Consider the following 26,648-nt stretch of genomic DNA (forward strand, 5'->3'; position numbering starts at 1 on the left):
ACATGTTAATATGGTTTACTTAATTGAAGAAGTATTGAAATTAAGTATATTGATGATAAAGGCGTATTCCATAAATGGTTACTTAGTTAAAAGTGGGCGTTCGGTGGTGCCGCACCCCGCCCAAAAGAAAAAAAAAAGATTGGGGGCATGACACGTCCAGTTCTACGCGAGGCACGTCTTTCTCTGCTACAAGAATCCCGAGAGCTGGCCGCCTCAGGTGGAGGCCGCTTAGTTTGATCGCTTGCCCAGGCTCCTCGCTGCTGCGCTCAAAGCTCGCAAGAATGAGACTCCAAGAAAGGTTTGCTTCCTTTAATATTTCTTGTATGGATTTATGGAATCTGTTAACAACTTGATTAGCTAGGGTTCTGGTGGCTAGCTGCTGGAACTAAATCAGAGGATTCGTGCTTAACTTTGATATTTTCCATGACACGGCATGCAATCTAAATTTTAGGTAACTGTGTGAAATAAGATATATATTAGGGCACGCGAGCTAAAATTTTAGTGGAATCTTCATAAGAAGATATTGTTAGCACACGGATGCTAAATTTTCAGTTAAATATATAGAATAAGATGCTTATTAGGGCAAATTTTTCTATAAATGTGTAAAATAAAAGGCTATAGGGGTATGCAACCCGACATTTTAGCATCTTCAAAATAAGATATTACACGAGTATGCAAGATAAATTTTAGCTAAACTTTCAAAGTAAAACGACAATTTTTTTTCAATACACTGGAAAGGTCTTTTAAGCAAAAGATTATTATATTAACTTCTTTTTCTTTATAGATACAGCAGTAAACATGGATGGTGAGAGATTTCTTCCATTCATCAGTTTCTAGGGATACAGTATAAAATTAGGGAAACATACGTAGCATGCTCCCAGGTACTGCAATCACCTTCAAGCTTTAAAAAATAGAACAGTTTCCTTACAATCCATTAAAACCCAAACAAAACAATACAACAAGTTTACATATGTTCATGATGGCATATTATCATCTCGTTGGAGGTCAACGGTGGTGTTCTGGTTGTCTTACAAATGATCCTCTTGACTTTTTTTTGTTCTTAATGGGGAGATTCTTCGAAAATAAAACTTCGGGGTTAGCTGCACGTAGGTTAACCGTGTTGACATTACAAACTACACTTTGGTTCATCATTAGGTGTGGGGAGATTCTTTATTCATTGGAGCTGTTTGTATAGGAGGAGCATGAATTTTGCCAATAATGTATTCCAGATGACTGGTGTATTTTTATTTTCTCCCTATCAAGTGAGCCGAGCCTTAACCTACATGTAGTCTTGGTATTGAGAGCTCAAACTTCCTCCCTATTTTCATTTAGTTGGAGATTAACTACATAATCTAGTTGAAGGCATAGTTGTTAAAATTGGCAACTAGGGCCAAATTTCACTTTGGGACAACTCATTTGATGGAGATGATGATTGCATTGGAGTTCCAAGATTGATATAAAGATCATCTCATTCAAATAAGCAACAGTGTGATTTTGAATTTATGACCACACATGTGCAAATTGTTTAGGTCGGCCTCAGCTAAATGTAGGCTCAAGAAGCCCAATGGATGTGTCTCTTCACCCACAACGAAGTGTATAAATAGAAGAGACCTCACACCTCATTTAGACATCATTCACTCACACATTTCTTGTCTCTTCATTAGATTGGTTCATACATCACCCCTCTCCCACACATGTGGTAAGGAGGACGATTTTATGGGCAAAAAATTACAGGCTGAATTTCAGAATTCAGGTGCAGGTTTGACCAGTGTTGATCAAGGGGCATTTCATTGAATTTGACTTTGGTTTTTTGGGTCAAAGGTTTGATTTTCTCAAGCCGCATTGCTGGGCACAAAAATTGAGGAATTTTGCATTGGTTGACTTGTGTTAACTGCTGTTTGACCACATAAAATTACAAAAGTCTTTTCTCGTTTGACTGAGTTTGATCAAGTTGTTTTGGGCTGAATTTATACTCCTGATCATGCTGAGGTTGACCAAGGAAGATCGAGCTTCTTCAAGGAAGGATTGTTGTTGTTTTGACCAGCGTTGACTTTCTGGTTAGGGTTGAAGTTTGACTGCAGTTAACTGTAGAATTTGACAAGGCTGATTTGACTTTGTATCGGGCTAGTCTAGTTGACTTTTGTACTCTCTCTCTACTGACTATTGAATAATAATAAGAAGATTTGATCATAGGGTTTGCCCCCATTGGGGTTTTCCTTGGCGTCCACCAAATCTAATGTTCTCCTGTCTTGGCTTGTCTTCTACATTTGTTTTTATGTTCTATCTACATTTATTTTCAACGTGATTAATGGTTGATGTGATTGCTACTGGAAATAATTAGATATTGTTATTGGGTTGCTAAAGAACATTGAAGTATATTGTGCGAAGCATAGAACATACCATTGTTATCTAAAAATAAGATGGTTTCAGAGCTCAGGTGAAGACAAAGGCCAAGCAAGAGTAAGAAAAAAAGTCATTAAGGGAAAACTGTTGGACAAGAATTTGGAGCTAGCCTCAGTGACTGCTACATCATACTTCAAGTTCGAGGACAAGCTTAAGGACAAATCCGACTATGATGCATGGAAGATGTCTCTGGATTTGACTTTGGAAGAGAATGATGCTATGGACTATGTCAAAGGAAGAGTGGTGCCTCCTTCAAATGCACCCGCTGCTGCAAAAATAAAGTATAAGAAAGGTGAGGTCAAAGAAACGAGAATATTGTTGATTCTATTCACAAGCCTTGATTGCCTATAATTTTGATTGGGAAACATCGAAGGAGATGTATGACAAGTTGGTTGAGATGTTCAAAGTAAACAATGCAAATCAAGTCCTCTTTCTCAAGAACAAGTTGAAAGACATCAAGATGCATAGGGAGAGTCCATTCAATCCTACTTCATGAGGATTACCGAAATCAAGAATGATCTCCTATCTATTGGAGAAGTTGCCGGCGACAGGCAGCTCACTCTTATTGCACTTGGAGGTCTTACAAGAGAATGGGATGTGTTTAACACCACCATCCTAGACAATGACATGATTCTGGGCTTTGATGAATTATTGGCTAGATGCACTCAAGAAATAAGGATGATGGAAAGAGATAAGCCCTCAAATGGAAATAATCCTACTACTTTCTCTATCCATGCTAAAAGGAAGATGTCCAAAAAGACAAGGTCAAGGGTTTAAGTCGGGATTCAAAGAAGGAAGAAAAGGAAGATGCTTCAATTGCAACAGGTTTGACCACTATGCTAAAGAGTGTCCTCACAAGAAGGATACTCCAATGGATGATGACAACAACAACCACAACAACTACAAAGGTAATGGCAATCAAAGGAACAACAATTTCAACAACAAAGGAAAGAGGAATGCTCCTGTTGCTCGATATGGAAATGGTCGTCTTCCCAAAAGATCAAGAAACTCCAGGCATGAGGAAACTAATGTTGTAGAGAAGCAGAAATAATTTTATCTTATTTCTGCCCTCACAACTGCCTCTCCTCCATATAAATTGGATCATTGGTTCATTTATAGTGGTGCCTCAAGGCCCTCTCAAACTTGGATGTCATGATGATGACAGATGGATTGGCAGGTGGAATTCTCCCTAGTTGAGAGGGAGTGTTAAAATTGGCAACTAGGGACAAATTCCACCTTGGGACAACTCATTTGATGGAGATGATCACTGCATTGGATTCTTCTTTTTGAGAGGTCCAAGATTGATATAAAGATCATTTCATTCAGATAAGCAAAAGTGTGATTTTGAATTTATGACCTCACATGTGCAAATTGTTCGGGTCGACCTAAGCTAAATGTAGGCTCAAGAAGCCCAATTGATGTGTCTCTTCACCCACAACAAAGTGTATAAATAGAAAAGACCTCACACCTCATTTGGACATCATTCACTTACACATTTCTACAACGCCACACACTCCTGAGCAGAATGGTGTGGCTGAAAGGAAGAATCACTCTATTGTAGAAGCAGTTCGTGCCATGCTTCATGATCAAGGCCTTCCGAAGTTCCTATGGGTTGAAGCTGCAAATACTGCCGTGTATGTTCAAAACTAATGCCCTCATCAAGCATTGCACTCCAAGACTCCTGAAGAAATGTTCACTGGTAAGAAACCCGATGTCTCTCATTTTAGAATTTTTGCAAGTCCTGTATATTTTTATGTGCTGAAAGAGAAAAGAAGCAAATTGGGTGCATCTGGTAAGAAAGGAATCTTTGTGGGCTATAGTGAAAATTCTAAGGAATATAGAATTTATGTGGTTGGTCAAAAGGAAGTTGAGATAAGTCATGATGTCACCTTCAACGAAGATACGTGTTAAAATTGGAAACTAGGGCCAAACTCCATGCAGGTCACCTCATTTATGGCAGCTGATATTTTTCCGAGATTCCTCATGTCCAGAGGTGTAGGATTGATCTAAAGATCATCCGATTCCGACAAGTATTTATGGAGATATGAATTTATTTGTATTTACTTGAAAAATTGTCAAGGTCGGCCAACAGTTAAATGTGTGGCACACATGCCCAATGAATCATATAAATGCAAGAGAGGTTGATTCATTTTCTCATCATCTCATCTCACTCATTCTTCTCTCTCTCTCCTTAGCTTGGGGTTATACAAGGAGCAACTCACATGTGGGAAGAAGGAGGATGTATTAGGGCAAGGAGGACGCTGAAAGGAGGATGCAGAAGCTACTAAACGTATCTTTGACCTGCGTTGACCAACCGTTGACTCATCAAGGGTGCGGTTTTGGTGTGGTTGCCTCTCCTAGGAAAGCCACAGATTTTGGCACAAAAATCGAGGCAATCTGTCCACAGGTTTGACCAACGTTGATTGCCCTACTTTTGGTCAGCGGGTTGACTTCGGTCAAAAACATTTTGATTGTGTTTTTGGGGCTGTTCAAGCGCTGTTTATCTAGGTTGTTCGAGGGCTAATTGACTGGAAATTGACCAAGCATATTGGAGGTCAATTTCAACTCGTTTGACCAAGTTTGACTTTGTTGATCTAGGGTTTGCTGTTGCTGATATAAAATTACAGAATTATGATTATGTACTATTTCTCTCTTCTGAACTATTGAAGATAAAAAAATATTTGATCAAAGGGTTTCCTCGCATTGGGGTTTGTCCCTGGCTAGCTGCCACATCCTGTGTCTCTTGTCTTGGCTTGTTTTCTGTTGATCGTTTAATGTTCTATCTGCACTTTACTTAATGTATATGTGATTGCTAATCTGTGGCTAATAAGAAAAAAAGAAGTAAACTGCTCTAAGCATAGAACATACCATAATTTAGTAATATGACCCTCGGGAAGATCAACAACCTTCCTATTCTAAGGAAGGACAAAGAAGTTGACACCGGAAATCAGGGTGCAAAAGAAGACGAAACGATGCCTGATGTTGATGAATCTATGGATCCTATTGATCCTACTCCTCATGAGCCGTCCTCCAAAAGGAGACCCTCACGGCTTAGGGAGACTCTTGAAGATGCCGAGAGACACATTGCACCAAGGGGGACTTTCTGTGAAAGCAAGAAGCTGAACATGTATGAAGGATATTTGACCGCCATGAACACTATCATTCAAAACGAGCCTTCATCATTCGAAGAAGCCATGAAACATCAAGTATGGAAGGATGCTATGAATGAAGAATACGAGTCAATTATGAAGAACGATGTCTAGGATGTGGTCCCTAGACCCCGAGACAAATCGGTTGTCACCTCTAAGTGGCTCTACCAAATCAAACATGGAGTTGATGGAAGTGCAAACCCTCTCATTCACAAATGTAAGAGGGAGTTGGCTTCTGAATTTGAGATGGACCTGGGATCGATGCACTATTTCCTAGGGTTGGAGGTCTGGCCAAAGCCAGGTGAAATTTTCTTCTCTCAAGGAAAATACGTTGTGAAGATATTGGAAATATTTGGGATGGTGGACTGCAAGCCTGTGACTGTTGGAAATAATACTGAGAGGGGGGGGGGGGGTGAATCAGTATTATCAAGTCAAATGTTTTCTTTTTCAAACCCAGATCATATACGCTACTTCAATTAGATAAAACTGCGTATATACGCAACTACAAAGGAGACCCGCGTATGCAATGCAAACTTATAATTTATTTTATCTTACTGATGTTGATCATCAATCTGTGTATTAGGATCAAATAAACAGTAACCAGAAACAGTAAAACAGATCTGAAGACAATCACACACACAAGAACACAAGATATAAGGTGTGGAAACTCAATGTGGGTGAAAACTACCTGCTGCAATTCGTCTCTCTCTTCTTTTAATTAGAAACTTCTTTTTACAATGTATTGGTGCAGTCCTTTACTAGTACGCAGGCTGCAACCTGCAGAGAGCTACAACCCTCTCTCATTCTCCAGCTTCTCCTGGAAGGGAGCTACAACCCCCTTAGCTCTTGCACTAGCCAAGATACTAGTACGTAGGTGCTGGTCTACAGAAGGCTACAACCTTCTCTTTCTTCCAGGGATCACGTTTCATAAATTTTCAGACTGGATCCACATCAATCAAACATCAAGAATTTCTGCATCAATCAATCACCTCTTCACCAATCAAAGCTGAATCAAAATAAACACTTCTCTGACAGCTGTACCCAGAACACAGTAACTGTAACCACACACCAATTCTGAACCCAGAACACTGCAGCAATAAACAGAAGCAGCTAGATCACAACTCAAAACATATACGCTACTTCAATAACCTGAAACCTGCGTGCATACGCTCCTGCGTTTGGAGAAACCTGCATATATGTTGTTTTCATTCACTGAACCAATGTGTATACGCACCTTCGCTTCACTGAACCTGCGTACAGATCTATAAAAGATAATTCACTCTTTCAAATATTCAGACACTGATTAACCCAGATTATCAGATTTATAGATCAAGCATGCGCCACATATAATAGATCAAAATCATGCAAAGATATTATCATTCAAGCCAAAAGATTATGACCCATCAATAGAACTTTGCGCTAAGGTTCCTCCTTATTCAGATCCAGATCTGCGCCATAACCCCAATCACCAATATTTCAGATCTAGCACTTATATTCAATTAATTCAGATTGTCCTTTGCCAAATGATCTCCTTCCTCTTTTATAGTCTTAGGCCTTTCACAATACCACGGTCCAAGACCACAATACCTTGGACCCAATACTTGGGGTCAACACTTCTGACGAGATACCATGGTCCAAAACCATAGTTTCAAATACCAAGGACTAACTACCACGGACCAAAAGTAAGTTCTCCAACATATACACGCTTTTCCTTGCATGAAAGTGCGTGTATACGCATACGCGCTTTTGTAATGCCTAACCCGCGTGTATGCGCACATTTGTCTAGGTGAACCTGCGTATATATCTTTTTATTCATTCTGAAAGCCTGAACTGGGATCTGGACCTGAGATCTGTCACCAAAGAGAGTTGCCATCAAGGACAACACCTGTGCCATAGCTCCAAACTTGTGCCATAATGCCAACAGTGACTAGTCCGATGGAACTTAACTTTAAGAAGTTATGTGGTAGTGTTGTTGGACCTGAATTGGGAAATGCTTTTGAGTATCGTCAACTCATAGGAGCATTGATGTTCTTGGTGAACTCTTGTCTGGACATATGTTTTGCAGTTAACACATTGAACCAATATATGGTTGAGCCTCATCATATACATTGAATTGGTGACCTTCCACCTGATTCCTAGGAGAAGAAACCCTATTGTCAGACTCGACCAATGAAGCAATAGTTCCCCCCACCCCGCAATGAAGGAGTCCATATCCAAAAAGAGAGGTAACACATAATCATCTTCCTTCCCAACTCCCAAACCCAAGATCAAATAGTAGGAATATCATTTATGGGTCCCAATTGAACATAGCCAAAGGATATGGAATCTTCTCATTCTTGTAACTCATCCTATGATCCTTTATTCAAAAGAGGAGGAGAATTCATAGATGACTTGGAGTAGACGTGCTCTTTCTCCACAGGAGATAAATCCTCTGTAGTAGCGATCACAAAAGTTGAAAAACGCAGGTGTTGTGATAACATCTTGCTAAATTTGTATCCATAGATGGAGACTCGAGCATAGGTGGAATAGAGATATGCCCAAGCAACATATCATTGTTCTCACAACAAGACCTAATGACCTTATCTGAAATCCTCGAGTGTTCAACAAGATCCCTAAGATCACCACCCTCCACTTCTCTAGGAGGAGAAATAGTTTTAGGATGTACCATCAAAGCACCTCGACCCAATAGATGCTCTCCAATTTTTTTCCAAACTCTATTTTGGTATGATTTTTCACATTCTCTGAGAATGTGTCCATAATGGTGGCATGTATTCCAGAATTTGGGTATGACTTGAGTTTCCCATTACAAGTTCCATATACTAAAAAACCTAGACTAATGTCAATTTCAACAAGGAAGATAGAGTTCAAGTGGTCATTATGACCTCTTTGCGAGGATGAATTTACCTAGATTATCCTTGATCTCCTTAACTAAGTTGTCCGACCAATATTTTGCTGGCAAAGTAGGCAGTTTATCCTGTAACAAAGAGGTAGACTTAAATTCTTCCATATCATTGAAACAAGGGTATCTTGAGTGATAGATAGTTTTGATATAATAGATAATTTCTCTTCACCTCAAGTGTGTCATCGTTTGACCAAAATATAAACCCTTTCCAGTGTTTAGCAAACATGTAAAAATTGGCCCTTAACCCAACAACGACACACACTCCACTTGAAGGTAGTCATTAATTCAACCCATGGCAACCCTATGGTAGAGAAAGCTTTCCATTAGAGAAACCCTATCTGTTGCACCTTAACATCTTCTCACACTACATCTTCAAACATCCACCTCGAGACTTAATCACCTTCCTCTTGCGTTTCCTCCAACGCTTGACAAATTGAAGACTCTCATATTTGCTAAAGTTGTCCTCTAACAGTCTTGACCCAACAAGATTGACCCCACCTTCACCATCTCTCGGCTCCAAATCATGGTAGAAGGTGCTAGAATCTGAATTATAGAATATAGAAATGAACCCCATGGAGTTTAACATATACAATAGTTTTTTCCACAATTAGTAAAGGTGTTGCTTGAACGCTCATTAATTCTCTAGTGTACAAATCGTCCACATAAACATCAACAAGAGCTCTTGCTTGAGAAATTGCTGCATACGAATGTACCTTGCTTGAAAGGGCTTCAAATTTGATATCAGCATGCACTGTGCCCACTTTATCCAAGTTTTTTTGATAAGTTAAAACCTTAGGGATCATGGCCCGATGGACCTCGAGTGTGGTTATCTTAGGGACATACAAAATGAACGAGAACCAAATATGTCAGCGACAAACGAGGAATCATCATAGTCCACGAGTTACAAATCTTGTTCCATGCTTATGCCCTTAACCAAATCCTAGCAAAACACTCGTCGTCGACAATATGTTTCCAACGTTGGTTCCTTTTGTTTTTAACAATAATAGCACATAAGAGTAATTGTCAAGCATTTATGCGTCTGTGAAAATATCTCATATATGGGGAAAAAGCTACTGTAGATTTAGTTGCATTTGAACCAATTTATTTTGTTTACATAAATATTTGTGGCTAAGGTAAAGGTAGATCCATTTCCGGATTAAGTTGGTTTGGTTCCATCACCATCAATAGGAAGTGAATCGAGTAATGTATCTAGTTCCATAACCATGACCATATCGATATTGGGACTCAATGGATTTTGTTCTAGGGCTATTATCATATATTTGAGATATCTTATTATGTATAGTAAAATTGAGGTGTGGGCATGCGATTTCTCCATTGATGGTGGTGGTTTGGGCAACTTATAGAAGGGATTTTGTCAATTATCTGATTCCATTGTGCATTCGCATTATGATTATTGTTTTGGTGAGTTGGGCATAGTGTACCATGTACCTTGTGACCATTTTCATAACTCTTCAAACAATGTGTTTCAACAAATTTGAAGGAATGTAGTTGTAGGAGTGGACCTTAGAGATGCACAAAATTTTCGAGAGTACAAGGTAAACCGTAAAAAATAAATAGTTTTTCAACAAACTCCCTTTAAAAAAATGAATTTACATGTAAATTTGGTTGTGATATTATGTGGAAATGAGATGTTCACTATTCAATAGAATTTGGTGGATGAATTTTTTCACCTCTAAATCAAATTTACCGAAATTTGAACTTCATCATGCAAAGTAACTGAACTTAATGACTTAAGATGCAGCTTGGATTCTAGTGGTTGCTTTTGCTCATCAAAAGGGATACTTTGAAAACTATCAATACTTAAAATCTTCTCATGTGGCTTTGTTTCAAGTACGTTGTAGAACCCTAATTGAGCATTTTACCCAGAGAACTCCCTTACTTTTACCATTTAATGCCAGATTGGGTCTAAATCCCTAAATTTGTCAATTGATTAGATGGCAGAGTTTAATGAGTATAATTTTGACAATTAACCAGACAGAAGAACTCGAATTGGAATTTAAAAATTTAAATGTAGAAGAATACCTGGAAATCTGTTTGGAGACGTTTCTTGTTACTATAGCTCTCTCTCCTGCTACCAAACCGACTTTTTTTCCTCCCAGCCTATCTAGGATCAACCTATGCAGTTCCTAGATCCAGAAGACTTCTCTGCGGTGGGCTCTAGTTTGGTCCTCTTCTCCTTGGGTATATAGGAGTATGTAATGCATCCAAAGATATGAAGATGACCAATATCAGGCTTCTTCCCAGAGAAAGCCTCCTCCGGAGTCATGTGCCCCAAGGCACGATGCGGACTCCTGGCCTGCAACACAGCTGTTTACTTGCAGAACAGGAGTCCGCATCGTGCCTTGGGGCACATGACTCCGGAGGAGGCTTTCTCTGGGAAGAAGCCTGATATTGGTCATCTTCATATCTTTGGATGCATTACATACTCCTATATACCCAAGGAGAAGAGGACCAAACTAGAGCCCACCGCAGATAAGGGTATCTTTTTGGGCTACAGTGAGACCTCAAAGGCCTTTCGGATTTACATTCCTGCACAGAGGAGAGTTGTTGTCAGACGGGATGTGAAGTTCGAGGAGGACAGGGCCTTTAGGAGGTCACGGGAGTTAGAGTATCTGGATCAGCCAGACCCTCAGCAGCAGTTGAGTCAGTCGCAGGGATCCAGTGGGCAGGGATCAGGAGGATCCGGAGGTACATCTATGAGGATGTCAGGTCCGTCAGTGAGCAGTGGCTCATCGAGCCAGAGGGGTGGTGCTCCGGGCAGCATGCAGAGCAGTTCACTAGGGAGTCCACTAATGGACAGTTCACACGGTACCTCAGCTTCTACAGGTTCAGGTGCAGGCAGGAGGATAGCAGACAGACAGTCAGGAGTTCAGGCTACTGATGATGATGAGGAGGAGGAGTTTCATTCTCCGGTGGAAGAAGTGCGCTCAGGGAAGAGGAAGCGCAAGTGGCTTCAGGACACCTTGAGAGATGCCACATCTGTTGCTGAGCCGAAGAGGCCGGTCAGAGAGAGTAGACCACCTGAGAGGTTTTGTAGCTATATGGCGATGGTTACCAGCATCTTTGACTCTGAGCCTTCTAGCTATGAGGAGGCAGCTAGCCAGCAGGTCTGGAGAGAGGCCATGCAGGAGGAGTATTCTTCTATCATGAAGAATGATGTTTGGGAGGTGGTGCCGAGGCCTGAGGGCAAATCCGTGGTTACTTCCAGATGACTTTACAAGGTAAAGCATGCTGCAGATGGCAGCATTGAGAAATTCAAAGCGAGGTTTGTGGCTAGAGGGTTCTCCCAGGTAGAGGGAGTTGATTATGAGGAGACCTTCGCTCCTGTGGCTCGATATACTTCGATCCGCTCCATTATATCGATAGCAGCAGAGATGGGTTGGAAGATCCACCAGATGGATGTGAAGACCGCATTTCTCAATGGCTTCATACAGGAGGAGGTGTACATTGAGCAGCCACAGGGCTTTGAGGTGCATGGGAAGGAGTCCCATGTGTGCAGACTGAAGAAGGCCCTTTATGGCCTGAAGCAAGCTCCCAGAGCTTGGTACTCCAGGATAGATACATATTTGCAGGGGATGGGTTTCACAAGAGTGAGGGAGATCTGAACCTTTACTTTATTGTGATTGGTGAGGAGCCTCTCATTCTGGTGTTGTATGTGGATGAATTGATCATTACAGGTGCAAAGAGACTCATAGAGAACTGCAAGAGAGATCTTGCGGCGGAGTTTGAGATGAAGGACATCAGTTTGATGCATTACTTTTTGGGTTTGGAGGTGTGGCAGGAGGAGGGGCATTTCTTCCTGGGGCAGGGGAAGTATATTGTGGACATCCTTAGCAGATTCCACATGGAGGATTGTAGACCCATGTCGACACCGATGATCACCAACTGGAAGAAGCTTCATGCTTCGGATTCCGAGTTGGTGGATCCCACATTGTACAGGCAGCTGATTGGTTCCTTGATGTATTTGGTCAACACTAGACCAGATATCTGTTTTGCAGTCAACACGATGAGTCAGTTTATGTGTGAGCCTAGGAAGGTTCACTGGGTGGCTGCAAAACACATTTTGCGGTACTTGCAGGGGACAGTGGATTATGGTCTGGACTACAGGCAGGGAGATGGAGTGAGATTGGCAGGATACACTGATTCTGATTGGGCGGGTTGTGCTTCTGATAGGAAGAGCACTTCAGGGTTCTGTTTTGGGTTGGGTTCAGCAGTAGTGTCATGGTTCAGTCGGAAGCAGCAGTCAGTAGCACTGAGTTCAGCGGAAGCAGAGTATATGACAGCCAGTCTAGCTAGTTGTGAGGCTATCTGGCTTCGCAAGATGTTGTTTGGCTTATTTGGTCAGCCGTTGAGACCTTCAGTGATTTACTGTGATAATCAGAGTTGCATTAAACTCACGGAGAATCCAGTATTTCATGACAGGTCAAAGCATATCGGGGTCAGATATCATTTCATCAGAGACTATGTTCAGAAGGGAGTTGTGAAGCTTGAGTATATTTCCACTGATGAGCAGGTTGCAGATATCCTTACCAAAGCCTTACTACGGGGCAAGCATGTCTACTTCAGGGACAAGATGGGTGTGGTGAGGAACACCTTCCTCGGTAAGAGGGAGTGTTGAAATTTGGTACCGGAGGACAAGTGGTTCCCTTAGGATTTGATCTTTGGCCTAGGGAAAAGTGTCCAAAAGAATTTAATTTTTCTCCTAAAGTGACTTTATAATTTTATAAAGTTAAATCTAATTTAAAAGTGACTTTAAGTGATAAAGTTACTAAGTCTAATTTTAAGTAACTTTTATAAAGTCAATGAAAAATTAGAAAGGAAAAGTGACTTTGGAAATAAATGACTAAGTGGGTCTTTATTAAAGTGGGGTGAATTAAAAAATAGAAAGTGAGATTTAAATGAGCATTTAATCTCAGCCATTGATCTAAATCTATTTCAGCCATTGGATTTAGAGATCACCCAAAAGTCACTTGGATCACCCAAAAGTCACTTGGAGTTATATTAAAGGAGGAAAAGGAGGAAAAGGTCATTCATTCTTTCATGAGCAGATTGGGAGAAGGAGAGCAAGAGAGCAAGAGAGATTTCTGAGCAGGGAGGAGAAGGAGACAGCAGCTTGGCACACATTCCAAGGCAGCAGTTGAGCAGATTTGTACAGCTGATTCAGCACATAGTGAAAGGCAGATTTTTGCACAAAAATAGAGGAGCAGTTTGCTGATTTTTCTGCACAAAAAACGGAGGCCGTACAACATTTATTGTTGTCCTGTTTGCTGTAATTTCCAAATTGTTGTGAGGCACGGGAAAGGAGATAAGTTGTAAATTTGCTTGCTGATTTTTTGCTGAATAATTCTCACTGTAAAAAGGAAATTTTCAGAAATAAAGAAGAGCTCTCAAACTGGTTTTCCCCAAGAGTTGTAGGGGGTTTTTCCAGGGTCAAGTTGACCAAAAATATCAGTGTTTTAATGTGTTTTAATGGCTATTTTTGATTGCTGATTTTTAATTCTGCAATTTCCAGCATTCTGAAAAATTTCCAGAATTTGTGTTTTCAGCAATATTTTTTTTTTTTCAGTCTGTTAAATGTATGGTTATGGGAATAGGCATTTAACTACATGGGAGAAATAAGGAGAAACTGAAAACCAGGGTGGGAAAACAGAAATTTCTACAAGGTCTTTTGGCCCCCGTCCCCAAAACCCCAAGAACAATTACTTAGGTATCAAATTTCTTTGCACAAATTCGCTCTCTCCTCCTATTTATTGCTCCCCTCTATAACCTCCTTTGTCTTCGCTTCCGTGGCTTCGAATTCCCCCCCACCCTTTAAATGCCTAGACGCCCTCCTTATTTTCCCAAAATCTCACCGCCCTTCCATATAATATTATCAAAATTTTCAAACGGTCGCCGCCCTCGCTATAATTTGTAATAGAGTACTCACCCTTTGTTAAGGTTCTTTGAGATTTTACATCATGCTCACCTTTGATTGTTTAATATATATATATATATATATATATATATATATATATATATATATATATTATAGGTTCTTTTAGTTTGCAAAATATATATGTATGTTATAATGTCTTATTCATAGTTTGTATGTTATGGTTAATATATATATTATAATTTCTTACTTTTGGTTTGTATAACAATTAATATATTATAATCCTTTTGTATATTATATATTGTACTTCCCTTGCTATTTTGTATGATACATTGACTTTACCCTTTTATTTTGTATAATTATATATATTACGATGGTAGTACATATTTTAAGTTTCCCAATATATATATATATATATATATATATATATATATATATATATATATATATATATTGAGAGTTAGGTATCCACTTAGGACTTTCAATAATTAATTCATTTGACCTTTACATGGAAATTTTCATAATAAGTTAGTATATATACTAGCGCAGTGCATGCGATGCATGCATATGTAGCTATCATATGCATGCTAATAGTCATATTCTATCCATAATCTAAGATGGGGCATTACATATGTAGAATGGTTGCAATCTATGACCCATATCCTTGTGAGAAAGCAACAATATGTGCCATAACATCTCTTCCCTCTAGGTAACCTACTCATAATCCTTATGGGGTTTAGGTAGAGGCTTTTAGACTTCTCTGATACATGTCACACAAGGATTGCTTTGAAGATGAGAAGCATTCATGGCAAAATGAATTTTGTGCACATGCAATTTTTGGGCACATAAGAATGACAAAGGTAGACATTGGTTGCACTTGCTTAGGATCCCTTTCAGACAACTTTGGGTTAGCTCCCATTGACTTCAGATAGAGATAGAGCACCATAAACGTTAACGCATGATTTGGTAGGATTTGCTAGGTGTGCCACTTTCGAGAGTTGGAGACAGAGATGCACCTCTTTTTTTGATGTCCCCTATGCTAGGAGATTAGAGGACGCTATAACTACCTCTATAGGGACTCAGGAGGCTCCCTCTCCACTTTCTTTTGGTACCACGGTTAGATTTGCTTAGACCTCTTCATTAGGGACGTTTTTATTTTGAGCCACAAATCTCAACCCCTGCATGCAATGGCATGCCCTGATGACCAGACTGATTACTTCATACTTTCTTGTGGATCCATTAGATCAAAGCAACAAATGATAGGCAAAGTTCTAGGGTGCACCTGATAGTAGGATGATGAGACCTAGGGTTTCTCCTTAGTCTCCCTCTTTAGGAGACCACTCAATATTATTGAGATCGGTTCTGAGATGTCAGAACATACATTAAGCCAAATGTTGGAGCATTGGAGATATTAGCTCTAGATGGATTTAGAGTAGAGCACAACTTGCTCTTCAGACTACCTCCTAGTTCCAGAGGAGCAACCAAAGATCTATTTAGAATTTCCTTCTTTCAACCTCGGTTGTTAGGAGTAGGCAACCATGCTCCTTGATGGTTCGAGAAGGCTCGAACAGTGAGCTAGTGCCTAGTTCTCCCCCCTTGCGCTCAACCTTCATGCTCAAGAGACCTTGACATCATGACCCCCATTGTTCGATCTCTCTCTATCTCTCTCTTGATGGGTTCTTGTGTTGGGTTTTCCACCTTTCCAGTCTTGGACAAGCTTAGTGTTTTAAATCTTTGTACCTTCGTCATAGTTTTATACATATATATAGGTTTCTTTCCTTGTATTATTTTGGCAATTTGTAGGAGTTTCCATGGCACTCCTACATTGTTTTCATACTAGTTGTACTCTTCAGCCCCCATTGATCTACTTTTGTGGTCATTTGTTGGACATTAATACAATTATCTTATCTTTTCTTATTGATGATATGTTCTCTGCTAGGTTCACTCAAACTCCAAATGTTCAATGCGTCAACTTTATTTGGGAGTCAAATGACTTGCATCTCTTCTTCATTATAATTGAGGCCATCTAGAGCATCAAGGGAGTTCCAACTTACAATAGGTTTGTATAATAGAAACCGTGAATCTGAATTTATTGGTTGTGGTCAAGCAACAACTATGGATAACACGCTCCACAATTTCCATCACCTTGTTGAGATGGTCCAAAAACCCATTGAATCATTGGCTTCCTCGCCAAAGCAATGTGAGGTCTAGAAGGGTTGGCTAACCTCACATTCTTTTCAGCTGGTGTCTTTTGTGTCCTCCCTAGTTGTTTGTGGCATAAACATTAGTAATTTGAAATCAGATCCCCTTGTCTCGAACTAGAAAGGCTAAGGGTACTTGATGATCAACCTTCCATAATTGCTATCTTTCTAGGGAATTCAGGTCACACCATGTTGCGTGGCCATCTAAGAAGCTCTTGGGGTTTTCTTCTTCACGTCTTGTTTGTTTCGAAAGAGCTATTGCTTGTTTTATTGTTTAATTAATGTACTTAAATTTCTTTTCTTTTCCTTAGAGCCTAACTTTCTACAGTTCCATGATAGGGCCTTCATACTTGGGGTTTGTTTTTGGTGGCTTCTTCCAAGATTGAGGCCCAGGGGGGTTGTTTCCCCATTGCCTTATTTCTGTTGTGTTGTGATGTCTTGCTTCCTTTTTGGATTTTCGATCACAAGTTGAGCTGGGTTCTTTTGATTTTTGGTTTGAAAGTTGGCATGAAGTGTATTTTGGGTTGCTGCTTTTATTCATCAAGGGGGCTTGAGGATCAAGACCCAAGGGGGAGACGACTGTTTCTTATGTGGGGAATCTCACAAAGCCATTGTTGCAATATCATCGTGAAGATTTTCCTGATTGGAAGGATCTGATTTTTGTTCTTTTTAGAAGTACAATGGATGCTTAATCTCATTTTTTGGATTCTCTAGGTTTTGGTTGATTAACACAATGTTCGGTAATAACACGTCCCTTTGGGTGGGGTGTGCGGCCCACATGTTTCCCACACTCTAGGGGTGGGGGGACAGTTGGAGAAATGTTTCCCCACAACCCCTTTGGGGGAAACTTGGGGAAATGCATGGGTAAATGTTTCCCCAGTGTGTGAGGATGCATTTCCGCAAAAGGGGGGGACCTTTGAGTGCCCCCTTCCCCCAAGGGGGGATGCTTGGGCCTCACCTCAGAATTTTTTGTCTGTCAACCCATGAAGATAGAATGTCTTCTCTAACTTACCTTTTGTATCCTTTTAATTAAATTTTTAACGTTACCATTAATTCTTTTAGGATGTTTGAGAGTTGGTTCCAACCTCATTAAAGTTCATATGGAGAAAGTAGAACTTCACATCCCATTTAGTATTCACAAGCTTAACAATTACAAGGATTTGAGGATTGGCAAGATTATAGCATTTCCACTGGATTGCACAATGATGAATTGTTTTGTTTTTTCTTTTTGTAATTTAGGCCTTCATATCTTATTGAGCAAAATTATATACAAAAAATTATATTTTTGGTTTGCCACTAGGGAAACTGTACCAGAAATATAAAAGCATATCAGATGTTTTAAAAGAGGAGCTCCTAAAACAAAATAAAGCATAACTAGATAGCTAAGCCCATAAGTGAGAGTAACTATAATTACAGGAAAACTATAAATACTATGTGCAGAGCTAGGAAAGCTGTGCTGAGTTCCTAAGAACAAAAAATTGAAGATTGACTTCATTTTTTACTGTTGGGAGACTCCACTTGGATAGGATCTGGGGCCAGGTCCTCCTCCTCTCTACTGTGAAGGTCGAAGTTGGCCAATATTTTGGCAAACTTGTTGAGCTTGTGGTCCATCTTGTTGACCTGTTGTTGTAGGGTGTCCACTGTCAAGACTCAACACAAAAGAGGATTCTTCTTTAGCCTCATTTCTCTTGACAAGAACCTTGCGCATAATGGTCTTTAGCTGCCAATATAAGTCCACGGTTTACATATATTAAGTGTGCCTGGTGCAAGTGTTGCCAGTGTCAGGAACCCACTGGCCAACATCTTCCTCCACCTGAATGGTCGAAGGAAATCATCTTGCTAATTTGAGCTTTTTGCTCAGCATTCTTCATCTCATCCTGGACTGAAAGGGGAGTTAGGAAACTATATCTCGGTGCAATTGCTTCCATGCTCGCCTGAGCATGCTTTCGAGGGTGAGGAGCTCTGCTTCCAAAGCTTTGATAATGAGCGGCAACCCTGCGAGACATGTTGGTAGCAGTGATAGATACTCGGTAGCTGTAGGGGCCACAAGAGGGAGTGCGATTTGCAACATTGCAGAGCAGAGAGGGAGAGTAGAGAGAGCTGAGGAAGGTTGATGATATGAAAGGAGCTAGGAGGGTGTTATTGAAATTTGACGCAGGATACAGAGTTGAGAGATAGATAGACCAGAGGGACACCAAAGCTGGAAAGGGGAAGAAGAAAATCGGCAAGGGAGTATAAGAATTATTGAGGTGGTGAGAAAGACCAACACAGAGTTGCAACAGAATTGTTCTCAACTCTGCTGGATAGAGCGAAAAACCTGGGGTGGGGAAATGGAAACCGCAACAATGAAACTCAAATGAGACAAAGAAACATTATAAAACTCACAAGGGGAGGGAGATGTCACAATGAAGGTAGATATAAAGACTCCATGGCAGTGTACATGAACCAATGACTAAATTGCCTGAGCAGGATAGCCACCGGACAACCCATAATTGAAGTGTAATGAGTGACTATAGCAGGTGCGTTCATGATGAGGTGATGTTGTTGGAGCGGGTGATGGCCATTTCTGCGATGAATTAACTTAGGAGTACTTACCTTTGTCCGCATAATGAATGTTTGACGACAGTTGGAGGGAAGACAAGGCATATGGCCTTTAAGCATCTGAGTTGGTTGTGGTGATCACCCCACGTGGGGAATGGGATGAATTGTTATTGTTGGGATTTTATTATTATTATTATTTTATAATTTTAGAGACTGGCACCCCTATGCTATGGACCTCGATGTCCCCTTATCCCCCCTGAATTTTCCTAAAATTGGTGTTGCTCCCACATGCCCCCCTTGTTCCTCTTTTTGCACCTAGGCTTCCTTTGTCCTGGAAACTTGGTGGAACATAGATTAATGATGATGGAGGGGCATCCAAAGTTCTGTGAGCGGGAATTTTTCCCTACTTTTTGACCGGATTTGGAAGTGAGGGGTTTCTTTAGAGTTGGGCTCTGTATTAGTGGGTGTGGAGTCCATAATATTAAGTTTATTTTGACACGACGTTGGGTGCAGAGTAGTTTACTTTGTTGTGGTTGTCCTTGATTCTGCATTGCATTCCTCTCAGTTGAGAATTGAGTGAAGTTTTAGGGTTTCCTTATTGTTTTTTTCCTTGAGTAGCCTGCCCTAATTTTAGTGGGCATTCTATTGCAAAAAGCCCATATTCATGGCAGTCTTTACATTTAAATAGAATTTTCTCATAATCTAACTTCTGAAGATGGGTCCTCTTATCTATGTGTAGTTCTATCAATTCTGGAAGCCCTTGCTCTATAGTTCACATTGATCAAAAATACAAGCACAAGCATATGTACTGGCAATAGGCTAGGTTTTGTCCAAGTATTTCCCTATAGAGTTTGCAGTTGCCTCTAAGGTTTCAGATTCCCAGATGATGGAGGTGCTGCCCAAATGGGGATTGTTGTTGGGACTTACTCATTTGGGTCAAAATACAGAGATTACCTATTGAGATAAAGACCACAGGGGCTCATAAACCATGGTCTAATGCAAAATACACCGCCCTAGTTGCTCTTTAGCTGAAAATGAGAGGCAGAAACAACCTCTTCCACAAAAATAGAAGCAGACTTCAGTTTTTAGCTGGGGAGTTCAATGCTTCTGAACCCTACACCTCCATGGTTTCGGTGTTGGGTTGGGCCCCTGTAAATCTTAAATTTTCCAATAGCACTTGCCCTACCTAGAGTAAAACTTTCTTCTTTAGAGCATCTGGAGAAACCTTGAGTTTTGGCATTTCTTCAATATTTATATAAACCTTGACTAGGTTGGATGCGAAGCCTGGGCCCTCTTTGCTGTGGCTGTAGCAAGTTTTTACAAAGCAAGGAGTGGATTGGGACAGTGAACCACCCCATATCCCGGGGGAAACCATGAATGGAGATTAAATCAGTAGTAAGCTCAGAAGATATCCAAGTTGAAGTACATCAACATATTGATTTCTCTGAAATAAGATGTTATCAGGATGTGCAAGCTAAAATTTTAGCTCAATATTTAGGGTTTAAAATAAGATGTTATTATGGTATGCAAGCTAAAATTTTTGCTAAATCAGAGACTGAGATCTTATTAGGGAGCTAAAATTTAAAGTTGACATGCCCAAAAGACATGCACAAGTTAAATTTTAGCTAAAGTCAAAGTTAAATTTTTGCTAAATCAGAAACTGCAATCTAAAATTTAGTTAAATATATAAACTAAGATGCTATTGGCACTGTGGATGAGCAGACAAATAAACAGTTTATGATAGTTCTAAGTTTACATATGAACAAATTGAGTCAAGTGGTGATCAGTTGTATCTGATTTTGTTATGAATAAAATATATATAGATAATATAAATATAAATAATGGTGATAATTGTAACAATGATTAGTAAATTAGTAAATTAGTACTGAAGAGGTATGTCTAAATGGGACATCACCTTCCATGAAGAGGCACCTGCCTAGGGTATATAAGTAGGCCCTCACTCTCATTTGTAACATCATTCTTATTCTTACTTTTAATATATATTCATGTATCTCAATGGAGATCCTTATATTCCAAGTCTTCTGGAGTATTTAACTTGAAGCACAAACTATGTTCATTCTATTTGGTATTAGAGCAGTGCGACCCTCTGGCCGCTCAACCATTGCACAGAGCCAGTCTGATCCAGCCTTTGGCTATCAACCTATTGTCAACCTTGTTTCCGTCGTGATTCAAGCTACATAATTTTGGAGATTCTCCATTTCAGCATAGGGCCTTGGCCATTTAACAAAAAAAAAGTTAAAAAAGAAGAGAAAAACAAAGGATTATACATACATATATATATATATATATATATATATATATATATATATATATATATATATATATATATATATATATATATATATATATATATATATAATATATATATATATATATATATATATATATATTCATAAAAAAGAGGAAGTAAAATTTGATTTAAAAAAATACATTAAAAAAAATAAAAGAATAAAAGAATCATATCTAAAAAAATTACATTAAAAAAATCAAAGAATCATTTCTAAAAAAAAAAAAAAATTATATGAAAAATTAAATATATAAAAAAAGTGGTGGTACCTGGTTGACTCCTGACCACCAACACACTGCTTTGACCACACCACAGTCACCAGAGAGCCATAGCTCTGCTACTCAGAATTCGAACTTAACATTGGACAACCGTCGGAGCACTGCCGCTACAACTGGTTTGCTCCCCATTCTGCGGATGCCCAAGTCGCAAGTCTGTAGCCATTCGATGTAGTCCCAGACACCACCACGTCGCTACCCTTCGAGCCGCCTTTTGGCCCTCGAGCTACATTTCACCGTCGCCAACAGTCGCTGTAGCCTTCGACCCACTGCTTCACCACCCAATTCATTGCTATCAGATCCCTGCTCCACAAATTCTTCCATATCAGAGTCATTTCCACTCTGCAATGCCGCTGCAGTTGCTGCCATTGACCAGAGCAATCTGCGTGCATCCATTGAAGATCACTAACTACTCCACCACCAAATGCTCTAGCCACCACCTTGTAAGTGCTTGTCTGGTCGTGTAGATCCACTCGCAAGTCTGTAGCCATTCGACGTAGTCCCAGACACCACCACATTGCTACCCTTTGAGCCGCCTTTTGGCCCTCGAGCTACATTTCACTGTTGCCAACAGTGGCTGTAGCCTTCGACCCACTGCCATCGCCACCCTATTCACTGCTATCAGATCCCTGCTCCACGAATTCTTCCATGTCACAGCCACTTCCACTCTGCAACGCCGCTGCAATTGCTGCCATCGACCAGAGCAATCTGCGTGCATCCATCGAAGATCATTGATTGCGCCACCACCAAACGCTCCAGCCACCACCTTGCAAGTGTGCTTGTCTGGTCGTGCAGATCCACCCTAACGTTTTTCAACAACAAAACAACCGTTGTATTGACGTTTGTTTATCTGCACTAGCCACACCATACATCCATTTATTTATTTATTTTGTTTCGTATAGACATAAATCATCACAGCTACTATACAAGTCAACCGTGCATTTTTTTAGACGCCCTACAATCAATTAATCGATTATCGGGCCATACAGTGCATAAGTTGAATACATTAAAGGCATAAAGTGACATTCATTAAAGGTTGTGACGTTTGACCATTCACATTAGATGTCTTGGCTTGGTAATACTTTATGAAGAGGGGGTTAATGAAAGTTAAGAATTTTTGGTAATAAAAGGAAGTTCCATCTGAAAAGAGAAAAGATTTAATTCCATTTATATTTATTGAAAGTACAAGCTAATAAATGGATTATAAAAAGTCAATTGAAAATAAATGAGCATTTTTATTAAAAAGTGAAACAAATATAATAACTCTTTATAAAGAGAGAATAATATAAGGTGGGAATATAAGTGGGAAGAAAGAGCATAAAAATAACTTTTAGTGGTGAAAGCAAGTAAAATTGAAGAAAAGAAAGCAATCAATATGAGTTCCACAAAACAATCATTATTTTGGACTAAATGTTCGTTTTGTATAACATACATTGAATATCCATGGATTCATAAAAATTGCGAAATATGTTGTCCAACATGTTGAAAATTATTTTATGCAGAAGAATGTCAAGATGATGTCCTGATGCAAATGATAGAACGAGAGGAAAAACTTGCCAAACTGGAACAAAAAATTAATAGAAAAGGAAGAGGAAATTTTGCATCTAAGGGACCATAGCCAAAAATTACTTGTGAAGGTCAAGAAATTCAAGGAAAGAAAGAAAAAATTAGAAGAAGAAAATGAATGCGTTGAGAAGAAATTCAACGAGATTCGATCAGAGAAAGAAGAAAATTTGCGCTTAAAAGACATGAATCAAAGGTTATTAAAACAAATCAGAGATCTAAAAGATGAAAAGCTTAAAAGTCAAAATGTTGAAAATAAAGTTGATGAATCAGAAACCAAAGAATTTTTACGTCTGAGAAACCATAATCAAAGTCTACTTAATCAAAGTCTACTAAGTCAAATTAAGAAATTCAAGGATGATAAGAAATCATTAAAAGACAAGTTAGAACAACTTACTCACAAAGAGGTATCAAAATCTCCAGTCATAACAGTCCAAGTGAAAGATAAGGGAATGAACACTGATTCAGTCAATATCACAACTCAAGAAGAGGATATACCAATTGAAGTGAAGATGTACTCAGAAAGTTGCATTTCAAACATCAGAGATTTCAAGTGAAGATTATATAACTACATTAGTGCCCAAAATAAATCAGGAAATCACCACACACGTGTTAATGGAAGGTCAAATAAGATTAGCTCCTTATCTACATCTGAATCACAAGAATAAACATCACAATCAATCTACGAATCTGTATCACTCAGAACAAGAACCACAAACTTATCTTCCGAAGACTACTAATGTCAGTACAATTTAGTCTTGTGATAACAATTCACACGAAGTATCCAGTAACCACAAGATTGTCCCTTCTCAGTATGGCAATTTTATTTATCACTCCAAAGGTCATATCAACTTGTATCGACAAAGATGACAGTCCCAAGACGAGAATACATTCGAAACATAAAAAGAGATCAAACCTTTTCATCAACAAAGCTTTGAGGACAAAGCTTTATGAAGAGGAAGACAATGATATGAATAAAATATATATAAATAGTATAAATATAAATAATGATGATAATTGTAATAATGATTAGTTAATTAGTACTGAAGAGGTATGTCTAAATGGGACATTATCTTCCATGAAGAGGCACCTGCCTAGGGTATATAAGCAGACCCTCACTCTCATTTGTAACATCATTCTTATTCTTACTTTTAATATATATTCTTGTATTTCAATGGGGATCTTTACATTCCATGTCTTCTGGAGTATTTAACTTGAAGAACGAACCTTGTTCGTTCCAGTTTTATTACACAACAGGATTTTTCTTGTTCGGAGTAAAAATGTAGTGAAACTAGGTTTAGTCCAAAGGTTTTACAAAGTGGTAACTGGTTCCAGATTCGTGAAGTCAGGCATCACAATCCACATGTGGGCAGGGTCTCTTTATTTTATCTAATTAGCTTTTGTTGGTTGGTACCTGATCATAAAAGTTATTTGTTTCATGATACTTTTAGTCACTCTTTGATTGAAGTTATCTATGTTTACATTTTTTACATGGCCATTAGTGGTTAATTGTCTCACTGTCAATACTTTGTTGGAGCAGACACGCTTTACAATATGCGAGGGGCGGGATGGAACAGAGACTTCAAACGGAGATGTTTTGATATTTCCAGATATGATCAGATACAAGTAAGTTATATGCTCCACTTTTCATTTTTATTGTTTTTGGACTTAAGTTTCTAGGAGTTTTGAGCATGCTCTTATGTAAAATTTGGTTATTGCAGCTTTTCAACTTATTGGTTATGCTATTTCAGTGTTGCTTGCATGATAGTTAAAAATTAAAGGTGAACAGAGACTTGAATCAGCTATTGAGGTTGGAATGCATAACAGATTAGGGTGCTTCTGGTAGTTACCTGGTGTGTCAGGACTTGGAACTAATCTACTCGTAGCTGTATTAGTATGTCTTTTGGTCAAAACTCACTAATTCATTTTTTATGGCACTATAAATTAGAGTTTCTGGGTTACAACACTTGTTGTTTTCTATAGATTGTGTTTTTATTTTTATTTTGGGCAAATCATTATAGCTTAAACTCAGATTGTTGTCACCTTTATTAAGTACAATTCACTCTATCATCAGTCTGTGTGAAGTTGCTTTTACACATTTCAAGTGAATGGTAATGAAATGTCCAGCATCTTTGTCTTTTAAAGCAACAATTGAGGTTGAGATTTAAGTACTTAAGTCTTACACTCTTCTCTTCTATATATTTTAATGAATCACTGGTTTTACTGATGCAGTGGGTTGACACACTTTGATGTTGATACCTTTGTGGAAGAGGTGATTGTCAAAGATACAGAATGGCTTTCAGGAAATCCTGAAATACTCACTGGATCACATATCTTTGTATGTTCACATACTAGTCGAGATCGAAGGTGTGGTGTTTGTGGACCTGCTCTTATCAAGAGATTAAAAGAAGAAATAGAATCTCGAGGCCTTAAAGGTCATGTAGCTGTGAGTCCATGCTCACACGTTGGTGGTCACAAATATGCTGGGAACCTTATAATATATGGTCCAAATGCTGATGGTGAAGTTACTGGTCACTGGTGAGATGTCTCTTTTAGTCATCTCAATCTCTGTGGTTAAAAATTGTTTTAATTTTTTTGCATTACTGTCTTACTCATGGAGTGCAGTTTCCCTTGAATAGCATTTTTATTATTTCGCTACATCTCTGCACTAGTTGTTTGGACTTATAATTGTACTTGAAGTTTACAGTGTATGGAATTGATTGGAATCATGAACATTTGTCCACTTTTCAGGTATGGCTATGTTACTCCAGATGACGTGCCAATTCTCCTAGATCAGCACATTGGAAAGGGGGAAATAGTAGATCGACTTTGGAGGTCTGCCTTTTGGCTTCTTGCCCCATGGCTCCTTTCTTTTGATAATAACTTTCTAAATATTTTTTTGAACTCTACATATATCTATAAAGTGGGAAATGATAGGAATGTTTTGAGTCCGTTGTTCTGAACGTCTTTCTAAGAGTACACAAGCATGCAGAATTTAGCACTCTATCGCATAATATTTCTGTTCCGCCAGTGGCCAATTTTCCCGTGTTTGCAATGTTTTTCGAGTATAAGTCAAAATGCATCGCATCAGCGGTTATCGTATCGGCGGGTCGCAAGTCGGCATTTCGCTATCGTCAAAACCAAAGGGGCAGGGCCTTCACTTAAGACATGCATGCGACCCGATGGGTCGGACCTGATGGCGATATAAAGGATTTTTTATAAAATTTCAGGTCCGCGCGGGGGCCATTTTCAATGTATTTTGTGTGTTTTCAATGTATAAAGGAAATACAAAGGAAGCCTTGGTGAGTGCCGATAGCGATGAAGCCCGGTCCCGAAAGGGTCCGGGAAGTGAAATTTATATATTTTCAGGTCCGTCAAAAGCAAATTCTTCATGTTTTTCAGTGTTTTTATGT

At 39.2% G+C, this 26,648-nt stretch overlaps 1 protein-coding gene across 1 annotated transcript; it reads left to right on the forward strand.

The window, feature by feature from the left end:
• Nucleotides 1-159: 159 nt before the first annotated feature.
• On the forward strand, nucleotides 160-26,400 carry LOC149184152 (altered inheritance of mitochondria protein 32-like). Its single transcript, XM_089415241.1, has 5 exons — nucleotides 160-298; nucleotides 24,776-24,861; nucleotides 25,468-25,773; nucleotides 25,987-26,070; nucleotides 26,211-26,400. Exons 2-5 carry the CDS (start codon nucleotides 24,848-24,850, stop codon nucleotides 26,398-26,400), a joined length of 594 nt encoding a protein of 197 aa, XP_089271367.1. The 5' UTR covers nucleotides 160-298; nucleotides 24,776-24,847.
• The last annotated feature ends 248 nt before the right edge of the window (nucleotides 26,401-26,648 follow it).

Source organism: Pinus tabuliformis, chromosome 3_2 (genome assembly GCF_031772625.1).
Source record: "Pinus tabuliformis cultivar Carrire ecotype Pingquan chromosome 3_2, CPIR1, whole genome shotgun sequence".
NCBI lineage: Eukaryota > Viridiplantae > Streptophyta > Pinopsida > Pinales > Pinaceae > Pinus > Pinus tabuliformis.